The following is a 14,091-nucleotide window of genomic DNA, read 5'->3' on the forward strand; positions in this document are numbered from 1 at the left end:
GACAGGAAACCAATACACTTTTCCAAGGCTAATTTCCTCATTAGAAATAAAAAAGCTGCTAATTTCCTCAACAGAAAATCAACTGGATAAGTAAAATACTAAACAGCTATGCATGACACTTAGAATTTACCTGAACTTCTAGGTATAATTTACATGTCAGAGCTGAACCAAAAGTATACAGGGTGAATTTAAACAATTTTACTCTTATAATAATTAGGATCAGAAAAGATGAGCAAAATTTGATACTTTTTCAGTAAAATTCAGACATTTATAATGGCATGGAATTTTAAGATAAAAAATGATCCTTGAAGTCCAATTAATCCATCCTCTTCATTTTGCAGATGTGGAGTCTAAAACAGAGAGGTTAAATGACTTATGTATGGACAGCAGAGCCGTCCCTGATCTACACTCAGAAAAAACTGCTAAAAATTTCCCATATGCTCACATTAGAAATTAGTCCATTAGAGTTATAGCATATGATATTTCATGACTTAAGGTAAAGAAAGTGATGCTTTAAGAAAGCAAGCAAGCAAGCAAGCAAGCTTTAAAACATATGTAAAGGGTGCCTGGCTGGCTCAGGTGGAAGAGCATGTGACTCTTGATCTCAGGGTCATGAGTTCAAGCCCCACATTGGGTTTAGGGATTACTTAAAAGTAAATAAATAAATAAGTTTTTAAAAAATAGATTAAAAAATAAAACATACATAAAGAATATAAAGTCCCTTCATGCTCCCCATAAAGCATAAACAAGTTAGGGTGCTTCTCAGATGAGAGCCCTGATGGAATCTCTTATTTTCCTGTTAGTCACACTGTTTTCCTTTATTCATCTGTCCATTTATCCTTCCTTTACTAAAGCCACTCATCTTTGCCTTTGTTATCACACTACTTCGTGGAATGGAAATGAAAGAACATATTCAACTTGAATTCAGATGAAGTAATCCTGTGGTAACAAATACCAGCAAACATTTATATAGAGAAAAAATTATTTAAGAAGCAAGTATGAAGAACTATGCTCACTCTATTCCCCAAAATAGTTCTAACGAGAACAAGTGTACTTCAATACCTCTTCTACAAATTTAATGTACCCCCCAAATTTAATTTCATCCCAGAACTATGACCCATATCTAAAAATTTGAACAGAGAAAAGTCAACATCAACTTCTACTCAATTCTTTCAAATGGCTAATTTTCTAAGGACAGAAAAAAAAAGTCATAAAACATCTATTTCTATGAAACAGTCTACTTTTAGAAAATAATTAGTATCAACTCAAAAAGCAGGGACAACAACAACAAAAGATAAATTCGTCTTCATCAAAATTAAAAACTTCTGTGTGTCAAATGACATTATTAAGAAAGTTAAAATACAACGTATATAGAATGGCAGAAAATATTTCCAAATCAGCAATCTGATAAAGAACTCTTAGAGCTATATAAAGAACCCTTAGAGCTCAACAAAAAGACAAAAAATAAATAAATAAATTGGCAAAAGACTTGAACAGATATTTCTCCAAAGCAGATATACAAATGGCCAACAAGTACACGAAAAGATGCTTATTATTAGTCATCAGCAAAATGCAAATCAAAACTACAAAATGGGGGTGCCTGGATGGCTCAGTTGGTTAAATGACTGACTCTGGATTTCAGCTTAGGTCATGATCTCACAGTTCATGGGATTGAGCCCCACGCACAGATGCTGATAGCAAGGAACCTACCTGCTTGGGATTTTCTCTCTCCCTCTTTCTCTGCCCCTCCCCTGCTTGCACACTCTCTTTCTCTCTCTATCTCTCTCTCCCTCTCTCTCAAAATAAATAAATAAACTTAAAAAATAAAACTACAATGAAAAACCACCTTTTACTCACCAAAATGGCTAGAACATAAAAAACAGAAAATAACAAGTGTTGATGAGGATGTAGAAAAACTGGAACCCCCGTACATTGCTAGTAATGTAAAATGGTTCGGCTACTGTGGAAAATGGTTTGGCAGTTCCTTAAAAAGCTAAACATGTAATTATCATATGGTATTTCCATCAAAAAGCTAAACATGGCTAAATGAAATCAGTCAGAGAAAGACAAATACCATATTATTTCACTCTTATGTGGAATTGAAGAAACAAAACAAAGAAAAAAAGAGACAAGTCAAAAAGCAGACACTTAACTACAGAGAACAAACTGATGATTCTTGGGGTGGGAGGGGAGAGGGGATGAAATGGATAAAAGGGATTAAGAGCACACTTATGATAAGCACTGAGTAATGTATAGATTGACGAATCACTACATTGTACATCTGAAACTATAATAACACTGTATTTTAGCTACACTGCAATTAAAATTTAAAAGAAAAAGCACTAAATATGGAATTACCCAAATTAATTGAAAACAGGGATTCAGCTATCACATGCCATTGCTCAAAGCAATATTATTCACGATACTGAACAAGTGGAAACAACCCAAATGTCCTTCAGTGGAAAAATGGATAAACAAATTGTAGTATATACATACAATAAAATATTATTTATCCATAAAAGGGGATGAAGTACTAATAAATGCTACCATATTAATGAACTGAAAAACAGTATGCTAAGTGAAAGAAGACAGACACCAAAGATCACATATTGTATGATTCCATTTCTATGAAATATCCAAAATAGGCAAATCCACAGAGACAGAACATAGACTAGTTGTTCCCAGGGCTTGAGGGTAGGGGAAAATAGGGAGCAACTCCTTAGTTTCCTTTTGGCGAGATGAAAATGTTTTAGAGCTAAAGATGATAGTTGCACAACATTGTGAATGCACTAATGTTACTGAATTGTTCACTTAAAAATTTTTTTAATGTTTATTTTTATTTTTGAAAGAGAGAGAGTGTGTGAGCACGGGATAGGCAGAGAGAGGGGGGACACAGAATCCGAAGCAGGCTCCAGGCTCCAAGCTGTCAGCATAGAGCCTGACATGGGGCTCGAACTCACAAACTGGAGATCATGACCTGAGCCAAGTTGGATGCTCAACTGACTTAACCACACAGGCGCCCCTGAATTGTTTGCCATAACATGATTAATTTTGTTATGTGAATTTCACCTCAATAAAAAAATAAGTATCAAAATTTACAAAAAGGAATCTTACTTTTCTCTATATTCTCTCAAAATCCTTCTAAATTGTTGACAGTAAAGAAATCCTCTTTGAAATTTCTTTGCTAAGATTTCAAAACCCATTTAAGATTTTATGATGAATAAACAAAATATGTCATGGACAAAGAGGGGAAGATGGTGGCAGAGTAAGAGACCCTAGGCTTGCCTTGTCCCACAAATACAGCTAGAAAACTATCAAATCATCCTAAACACCCCAGAAATTGATCTGAAGATTGGAGGAACAAATTCCACAACTAAAGGTAGAGAAAAGCCACGTCAGAGAAGACATGAAGTGCAGAGATATGGTTTAGGAGAGAAATGGATCATGTCTACTGTGGTGGGGAGGGAGCCACAGTTTGGAGAAGGGTGAAAGACAGACCAACACACAGGGGATGTACAGGGAAAATGAATCCCCATAGCAATTGGCTTGGAAAGCAAGAAGGCCTGAATTTCATGAGTTCTTGCAAACAGTGGGGTGTAAAGCCTAAAGTTGTAAAGGTCAGCATGTTTGGTTCTGGGGGAGCTCAGCGAACACTGGGGTTGTTCTTAGAGAGAAGGCAGGGTAAACAGCCTGTGAACATAGTGTGGAAACAGTGATCTGAAGAGCACCTGGGGCACACAGTAGGGAGGTTATTTGTTCATCTTGGAGTGTGTCCCAGAGAAGCAGCATTCATGTCTCCATGAAGTCTCTCAACTTCTCTAGAAACAAAGAAACTGGCCAGACCCATCTCCCTCCCCTGTCCTTCAGCATAAACACAGAATCATCTTCAGGAACCAGTGCAGCACTAACACATGCTACCTAACTTGCTTACACCAAGCCCCACTCTCTACTCCCTGCCCTCCAACCCCCACCCTTCACCTCCTCTCCTCACCCCACCCCCGTGTTCTGGAAGAACCATCCTTCCCAGTCTTACTTGCTTGAGTCCCACTATGGTGGGCCCCCACCCCCAGATGACCAGCTCAAGCCCCTGCCCATATGACAGCTCTCAAACTTTGAGTTTTGTGGGGTCTTTGTTCTGGTGGTGGCAGCAACAGGTCTCACTTCACAGGCAAACCAGAGCACACCTAGTTAAAACTCACCACATTCAAGGCAAGTACAAAACACTGGCCACAACTGGCAAAGATAGTCTCTGCAGACAACTGGCCTGAAGGATAAAGCAGACAGGACAAAACAGCAGAGCACACACAGCACACACTGAAGACACTCCCGGAAGTGCCAAGCCCTGCATAACAGGAAACACTACACTACATGGCAGGGCACTACGGGACCTCTTCATGAGGCCATTACCCTCAAGAACAGGAGACGTAGCTAACTCCCCTAACGTGGAGAAACGGCACAGAGACTTAGACAAAATGAGAAGACAGAAATTTGTCCCAAATGAAAGAACAGGACAAGGTTGGCTGAGGAACTAAGTGAAACAGATATAAGTAACATACCTGAGAGAATTGAAAGCAATGATCATAAGGATAGATATGGAATAACATAGAGACAAAGGGCTTAATAAATGAAATGAGAAGCATACTTGATGGAATAAACAGGACAGAAGAAGCATAGGAATGAATTAAGGACTCTGAAGACAGAGTAATGGAAAGTAATCAACCTGAACAAAAGAGAGAAAAAAGAATTATGCAAAATAAGAATAGACTTAGGGAACTCAGTGACTCCATCAAATGGAATAACATTTGTATTATAGGAGTACCAGAAGAAGAAGAATGAGGAAAGCAGACAGAGAATTTATTTGACGAAATGATAGCTGAAAACTTCCCTGATCTGGGGAAGGAAACAGATACCCAGATCCAGGAGGCAGAGAACCCCCAACAAAATTAACAAAAGCAGATCCACACCAAGATATATTGCAATTAAAATGGAAAAATACACTGATAAAGAAAAATATTAAAAGCAGCAAGACAAAAGAAGACAGTTGCATACAAAGGAAACCTCATAAGGCTATCAGCAGATTTTTTAGCAGAAACTTTCCAAGACAGAAACGAGTGGCATGATATAGTCAAAGCGCTAAATGGAAAAAACCTGTAGCCAAGAATATTCCATTCAGCAAGGCTATTATTCAGAATAAAAGAAGAGATAGAATTTCTCAGACAAACAAAAACTAAAGGAGCTCATGACCAGTAAAGCAGCCCTACAAAAAACATTAAAGAGGACTCTTTGAGTTAAAAGGAAAGACTAAAAGTGACAGTATAAAGGTAGGAAACATAAAAGCAGTAAAAATGAATATTCCTGTAAAAAATCAGTCAAGGAACTTATAAAATAAAAGGATGTAAAATATGACACTATAAACCTAAAACATAGGGAGGAGAGGAGTAAAGAATGGGTTCAAACTTAAACAACCATCAACTTAATATAGACTGTTATATGTAGAAGATGTTATATACAAACCTAATGATAATCACAAATCAAAAAGCACTAATAAATATGTAAAGAATAAAGAGAAAGAAATCCAAATATATCACTAAAGATATATGGAAACCATGGAAGAGAGAAAGACAAGAAAGGATCAGAGAAAATCGTCAGAAACAATCATAAAACAAGTAATAAAATGGCAATAAATACATAGCTATCAATAATTTGAATGTAAATGGACTAAACGGTCCAATCAGAAGACACAGAGTGACAGAATGGATTAAAAACAAGATCCATCTACATGCTGCCTACAAGAGACTCATTTTAGACCTAAAGATAGCTGCAGATTGAAATTGAGGGAATAGAGAAACATCTATCATGTGATGGATGTCAAAGGAAATATGGAGTAGCAATACTTATATCACACAGAATAGACTTTAAAACAAAGACTAAAACAAGAGACAAATGATACTATATAATAATAAAGGGGACACTCTAACAAGAATGTATCACAACTGTAAATACTTATGCACCCAACTTGGAAGCACCCAAGTACACAAAAAGGTTAATAACAAACATAAAGGAACTAATCGATAATAATACAATAATAGTAGGGGACTTTAATACCCCACCTACATCAATGGACAGATCATCTAAATAGAAAATCATCAAGGAAACAATGGCTTTGAATAACACACTGGACCAGATGGATTTAAAAGATATATTCATCCTAAAACAGCAGAATACACATTCTTTTCAAGTCCGCATGAACTATTCCCCAGAACAGGTCACATATTAGGCCACAAAATAAACCTCAACAAATTTTAAAAGATTGAAGTCATACTATGCACCTTTTCTGACCACAGTGTTATGAAACTAGAAGTCGGCTGCAAGAAAAAAATCTAGAAAGACTGCAAATACACGGAGGTTAAATAACATGCTACTACATAATGAATGGGTCAACCAAGAGATAAAATAAGAAATTAAAAAGCACATGGAAACAAATTAAAATGAAAACACAACAGTTCAAACCTTCAGGATGCAGCAAAAATGGTTCTAAGAGGCAAGTTTATAGCAAGATATGTAATGGAAAGAAACACGTCCACATGATTGAAGATGTATTTCCCCCCACGCCGATGACAAGATCTTGATACCACATGTTGAAATCTCTAAATTATTTTCACTGGAATGTAACTAGTATTAAGTTTTCAGATTTAGCCAACATGATATGTGACATATACTGAGAATATTCTTTGAAACTCAAATAAAAAATGTTTTCTGTCAAATATGGTACGAAATATATTAAAAAATTATTTGCCAACCAGGCTATAACTTCATAATTCCTATTTGGGTATTTGAGAATTGTTCATGATTACCAATTGTAAAGATATTTTTTCCTATTACTGGGAAGCTTTCAAAGCAGTTTTTGGAGAATTTCAATTTACTTCTTAAATACAAATATCATAACTGTGTACTGTCATTCTAAAATATCAGGTTAAAAAATAAATAGAATAAAAAATAAAATAAAATGGCAGGTTAATCTATATGCCATCAAATTTCAACTGTAATACTTCATTGGATATTCCAACATATGTTGACACTAAATTGCTTCCCCATTACCCCTGGTGCTAATACCTTCACTCTTTTTTTTTTTTTAAACAGCTTTATTGAGATGAACAGTTGACCTGTGAACAATAGAGGTTCGAATTACACAAATCCATTTACATGGGGATTTTTATTGATAAAGACAGTACAGTACTACAAATGTATTTCTCTTCTTTACTATTTTCCTAATAACATAACATTTTCTTTTCTCAAGCTTACTTTATAAGAATACGGTATACAATACATACAACATACAAAATATGTGTTAACCAACTATTATTGTTATCGGTAAGGTTTCTGGCCAACAGTAGGCTGCTATTTAAGTTTTAGGGGAGTCAAAAGTTAAAACGTGAATTTTCAACTGCACAGGGGGCCTGTTCCCCTCATGTTGTTCGGAGGTCAACTGTGATTCACATAACATACAATCCATCCACTTAAAGTATATAATTCAATGTTGTTTACTATATTCACAGGGTTGTACAACCATCATTACTTTCTAATTACAGATAATTTCATCATGCCAAAAAAAACCCTGTACCCATTAGCATTCACTCCCATTTCCTCCCACCACGATCCACTATAGCCTGAGGCAACCATTAATCTATGACCTATCTCCATGGATTTACCTGTTCTGAACATTTCATAAAATGTAGTCATATACCATATGGTTTCTAGTGACTGGCTTTTATCACTTAGCATATTTTCAAGGTTCATTTAAGTTATAAAATGCACCAGGACTTCCTTGCTTTTCATGGTCAAATAATATTCAATTGTATGGGTATACTACATTTTATCTATCCAATCATCAGTCCATGGATATCTGAGTTGTTTATACTTTTGGGTTAAAATGAATAATGCTACTATGAATATTCATGTACAAGTTTACATGTAGACATATGTTTTCTGTTCACTTTGGCATTGACACTTTCATTCTTACTTACAAGCCCTAGTTGGACATTGTGATGATTTTTAATCTTGACCTCTCATTCTATTCATCTAATCAATTCTTGCTGAATTATATGAAGGTGTGTAAGCCCAAACACTACATGAGAATAAGGCCAATGTGTTGTAGTTAAATACATAGCAAGGAAAAAATAAAAGCATGTCTTATAAACCTACATAAAAGGGTTTATTAAATTTTAGGGAAAAAAGCACTAAAGATTTCCAATTTGTTAGTGTTTAATTTTTCTGAATCACAAAGAGTATGCTACTAAATTCCCAGTGAGAGAGACAAATATAAAACACATGTGAGGGATAAATATAAAACACTTGAAGAACAAAGCAAGGGCAGGGAGAGAGGCAGGGAAGAGAGGAGGGTGAGAAGGACAAGGGGAGAGAGATAGGGAGGAGGATAGGAGGGAGAAGAAAATAGGGAAGGAGTATGTGGGAGGGGAAGGGAGAAAACAGCCAGAAAACTAGCTTAAAAAGCAATGAGAAAAGATCTTTATTACTGTCTGCTGCAAAAGCAGTAACAGGATACCAGTTTTGAGACAGCCTAAGACTATAAACAGATAAAATTCCACCAGGATTTTCAAATGCTCTCAACAAGAATTAATTACTGGAATATCAAGTTGCTATTACCTCCATGCAGGTTTGCTGACAGTACAAATGGATAGGACTTCATCCAGCTCATTACAGCAATAGTTTCTGGTTGGGTAGGATCTGTGATCTGAAAGAACTGGTCTGGGAAATTTCGGTTCAGGTCAAAGTTGTTGCTGTTGTTTCTGCCAATTACACTCACGGAATCTCCTGTATGATAAAGAGCTCAAATTTAAGCCATGTTTCACTTACATTTTAATCCAACACATACTACTTCAGCTAATCTTAACTCAAAGGTAAATGTGAACACATCAGGCTTCACTCCGAATAAGCACACTATGATTAAAAGACACATCTTTTTTGTATTGTACATTAATAAGGTGTTATCTCTTCCAGATCTTTTGAACAGAGAAGTAAAACCATTATCCTTTCATTTCTGCCCTCTGTTCATACTTTGAGAGGAAAAAAATCCAACTATATAAACTATATTGTTAGTACTACTCAACTGTCAATAATCCATATACAATGACATAATCACAATGTTGAGTGGACACGACTGATCAGAAGGAAGTTCTATTTTACCAGTACAGAGGTCACTAAAACATTGTAAAGAAACAGACCAAATGGAAGTAAGAAAATTGTGGTATGCTTACACTAACATATCATGAAAAGCTAATCAAGAACATAGTTGGAAGTTTAACCAGATGGAGAAAAAAGGGTTGAACTTAAGTTTATGTCCCTTTAAAAAGGAGTGGAACCCTATTATTATCATTATGATGAGAAAAATCTGAAAGTGAGTGAAAAAAACATACATTATTTTTTAGTAAATAAGAGCCATTACCAAAGTGGAAAACTCCATTAAATATAAACTTGATAGGGGCACCTGGGTGACTCAGTCGGTTTAGCGTCCAACTTCAGCTCAGGTCATGATCTTGTGGTTCATGAGTTCAAGCCCACATCTGGCTCACTGCTGTCAACTTATCAGCACAGAGCCCACTTAGGATCCTCTGTCCCCCTCTCTCTGCCCCTTCCCTGCTTGCGCTCTCCCAAAAATAAATAAATTTTTAAATTATATATATTTATACATATTTATGTATATATATTTACACATATATATGTATAAACTTGATATCATAATTGTTGACTGAACTAGCCTATCTTTTAAGAATACAAAAGCTGCAACAATTATATATTATAAGAACAAAATAAGAAGAAATTCTGAGGAAACAACCAATTCAAATTCTCTTCTACTTCCAAATAATCATAACATATGATGATCGAAAAGGTCTGCATTAATAGATGCCTCTTCTTTACCTTCCTGGGCCTTTTCATACCCATCAGGATTCATGGATGGCATAAGGTGAATTCGAGTGCTGAGAACTAGATCCGTCACTTCAGGGTCTGTTCCAAAGTTCTTACAAAGGTATTCAATGAGGTTCAACAGCAGTTCTCGTCCAACCACTTCATTTCCATGCATATTTCCAATGTACTTAAATTCCGGTTCACCTGAAAACAAAAAGATTACATGGAAAAGTCTTTTTACCTTTTTATTTGTCATGGACTCTATTTTTTCCCCAACACATACAAAGACCCTGAACTAAAAATTTTTTAAAAGATATATTTTGGCAAAAGAAGCAGTGAAAAGTATGTTATAAAGCAGCTTCCTTACTAACATATATGTCTAAGCAGGCTCAAAGCATACACAAACAGACACAGACACACACACACCCATATAATATGAAAATAAAAATACCATTAGGAAAAGACATGAATAGACACTTTTCCAAAGAAGACATCCAGATGCCTAACAGACACATGAAAAGATGTTCAACTCATCATCAGGGAAATACAAATCAAAACCACAATGAGATACCACCTCACACCTGTCAGAATGGCTAAAATTAACAATTCAGGCAATAACAGATGTTGGCAAGGATGTGGAGAAAGGGGAACACTTTTGCCCTGCTGGTGGGAATGCAAACTGGTGCAGCCACTCTGGAAAACAGTGTGGAGGTTCCTCAAAAAATTAAAAATACAACTACCATATGACCTAGCAATTGCACTACTAGGAATTTATCCAAAAGATACAATTTACACAAAAGATGCACAAATGCTGATTCAAAGGGGCACATACACCCCAATGTTTTTAGCAGTACTATCAACAAGAGCCAAATTATGTAAAGAGCCCAAATGTCCATTGACTGACAAATGCATAAAGAAGATGTGGTATGTATACACACACACACACACACACACACACACACACACACACACACTGGAATGTTACTCTGCAATCAAAAAGAATGAAATCTTGCCATTTGTGACAACGTGGATGGAACTGCAGTGTATTATGCTAAGTGAAATAAGTCAGAGAAAGTTAAACAGTATATGATTTCACTCATATGTGGAAATTAAGAAAGAGAAGAGATGAACATAGGGGAAGGGAAGCAAAAAGAAGATAAAAACAGAGAGGGAGGCAAACCATAAAAGACTCCTAAATACAGAGAACAAACTGAGGGTTGTTGGAGGGGTGTTGGGTAGGGGGATGGGCTAAATGAGTGAGGGCATTACGGAGGGCACTTGTTGGAATGAACATGGGTGTTGTATGTAAGTGATGAATCACTAAATTCTATTCCTGAAACCATTATTACACTATATGTTAACTAACTTCGATTTAAACAAAATTTAAAAATTTAAAAAGTACTATTAGCAGAAAAAATCTAATCTATACAGTTTATTAAATACATGGATTTTCTTCTTTTCTCGCCAAAGACTGGTTATGTTCTTTATTCCACTTATACATTCTAAAGGTGACATTTCTAGATGAAACATAGAAATATGGTACATAGTTCTGAAAGGCACTACTGAGATTATGTATAAGACCACACAAATTACCTGGTTCATGGACACCTGGGTTATCAGATATCTCCATTACATAAAGTTCTCTTGACTCTACTGATTTGCCCAAAGAATAAAGCCGGGTGATGTTAGGATATTCATTGGCAAACCTTCTCAGGAAGATTTCCATATCAGGGAAATGGTGGTGATGAAAGTCCTTTGGCTGAATTGGCTGGTGTAAGGATTGGGTTCCAGGAAGATTATTAAGCAGAGCAACTGTGCTAGCGGTTACTACCATCTCAGTTGTGTCAGGGATTATTGAAGCCACAGTTGGCCGAAGGGAAAAATTCACCTTTGTGGCTGGTCCTTCTTTCACTATTATGTTATTAATAGTCAGTGGCATATACCTGCAAAAAATTTTTTTGAAAAAGTGGGTGGCTTGCAGTTAAATTCAAACACACGATGCTTTTACATTGTAAAAGCACAATAGCCCTTTCAGACTTTTACACTTAGTGATCTATCAAAATTCGAACGAAATACAGATAAATGGGTAAATTCAAGACTTTTAGGATACGATCTCAGAGAATCCCTGATGACATCTCTAAAGAACTATTTCTCTTACCATATTCTCAGTACCACACATTAGAATGCTTACCAAAAATTGCCTGCCAAGGAGAAAATAATATGAAACACAGAGGTCATTCACCCACTGCATCCCATTCCTTGCTGTGCCTTGTCAAACTGACTTTCCAACTACCTTTCTAAATAGGGGAATTCAGAATTAAATGAAAGGTTTTCAGTTAAATCCTTAGCAAGCCAAGCTTGCAGAAAGGTGCTCAGGGGAGGTCAGAAACCACTCATTTCATATATTAGAAAGCAGATGATAAGACAGCTCTTTAAAATGTCTTTTTCAGAGCTCTGAGTCTGTTCTACTCTGTTATTCATTAGCTTTGAGGCAACGTTTTACACAGCTGACCATCTTTTGAATCAACCTTTTAAACTGGTCCTTCCTCACAATTTTACAACCATACTTCATATCCAGTTGTACTGTTAGACTATGTGACAAAAGCCTCCACAATACTATATTCTCGTTATACAAGGAAAAACAAAGGCCAGATAGAGCAAACAACATTTCCTAGACTATATTTCTGTCTTAGCTATAAACAGAGGCTTGATATTTTTAGAGTCTAGTTTAAAATGTTTTCTTAATGTTTTTATTTATTTTTGAGACAGAGCATGAGCAGAGGAGGGGCAGAGAAAGAGGGAGACACAGAATCTGAAGCAGGCTCCAGGCTCTGAGCTGTCAGCACAGAGCCTGACACGGCGCTCGAACTCATGGACTGTGAGATCATGACCTGAGCCGAAGTCAGACGCTCAACCAACTGAGCCACTGAGGCACCCCTAGAGTCTAGTTTAAATTCTTACCCAGTTAAAACTGCTGTAATGTTGTAAGTTCCAGGAACAAGTAATCTGTGGAAATCACCAAATCTGCCTGTTGTGATATTATGATTAATACCAGCCACTGAGATGGTTGCGTTCTCTAAGCCAGATCCCGTTACTGAATCTTTAACAAATCCTTTAACTCCAATGTGGACCTAAAAAAACAAGAATCAAAGTAGACTGCTCAAAGATAATTCAGAAGGCAAGAGAGCATAACCCCTCTGCATTGATGATAGAATTTCTTTTTTTTTAAGTTTATTTATTTTATTTTGAGAGAAAGAGAGAGCGTGCATGAGTGGGGGAGGGGCAAAAAGAGAGAGGGAGAGAGAAAATCCGAAGCAGTCTCTGTGTTGTCAGAACAGAGGCTGATCCCACAAACCATGAGATCATGACCTAAACCAAAGCCAAGAGTTGGACGCTTAACTGACTGAGTAACCCAGGTGCCTCTGATGCTAGAATTCCTAAAAAAGTATGTTACTACTATTTCCCTGAAATATTTTTCAATGCCTCCAAGTTAAAATAAAATATAAACAAAAATATTAAATCCTTAAACTTAAGTCATATGTGTCTGACATCTAGACTAGTAATAGACTTTTGAAATTCCCTTTCCTCTAAACCAGACTTCTAATTTTCTCGACAAGCAATAATTTCTCATTAAGTAATAATTGCTGGTATATCCAATAGTATATTATCCTGCCTGATGTTTAAATTAAACTTGCGTCCATGGTTCATACAGTGGTAAAGCCTCTCTAGCTCATATGATCACATGACATTGTAAGAACCTGACAGTACAAACCTGATTATTTCAGTTTATAAAAGTGTTCTAGGACAATCAGAGAAAGCCCTCTGGAGGAAATGAATGGTTAAAGATTGCTACTTATATGCAATTGAATTTCTCCCTTATATCATCCATTATTTCTGTATCCCACCCTTCCAGTCAGCTACTTTTACCTTTTCAATCAATGTGATCAAAGACTCACGATTGTTCTCCCATTCTTGTCGAAGCTGTGAAGCAGGGGGGTACTTGCAACAAGACAGTTCTAATGTGATCTCAAAACAGTTGGCCCATACATAATTGTAATCTTGCATGCCACCTGTAACATAAAGGAAAAAAGTAAGTTTACTCTTGGAATTTTACTCTCAGAAAGACCAAAGAAATTAAATCAGTCATCTCTGAATGTATAAATTTTC

The 14,091-nt window shown here is 36.2% G+C and overlaps 1 protein-coding gene across 1 annotated transcript in view; it reads right to left on the reverse strand.

The window, feature by feature from the left end:
- Positions 1-14,091, reverse strand: part of CPD (carboxypeptidase D) — an 81,161-nt gene that overhangs the window by 35,758 nt on the left and 31,312 nt on the right. Inside the window, exons 3-7 of the mRNA XM_015534877.2 lie at positions 13,852-13,994; positions 12,886-13,055; positions 11,518-11,867; positions 9,937-10,128; positions 8,665-8,832 (exon numbers count right to left, since the gene is read on the reverse strand). Coding sequence (XP_015390363.2) covers positions 8,665-8,832; positions 9,937-10,128; positions 11,518-11,867; positions 12,886-13,055; positions 13,852-13,994 — 1,023 coding nt within the window. The remainder of the gene's footprint in view (positions 1-8,664; positions 8,833-9,936; positions 10,129-11,517; positions 11,868-12,885; positions 13,056-13,851; positions 13,995-14,091) is intronic.

The sequence above is a fragment of the Panthera tigris genome, chromosome E1 (assembly GCF_018350195.1).
Source record: "Panthera tigris isolate Pti1 chromosome E1, P.tigris_Pti1_mat1.1, whole genome shotgun sequence".
In the NCBI taxonomy this organism is placed as follows: domain Eukaryota; kingdom Metazoa; phylum Chordata; class Mammalia; order Carnivora; family Felidae; genus Panthera; species Panthera tigris.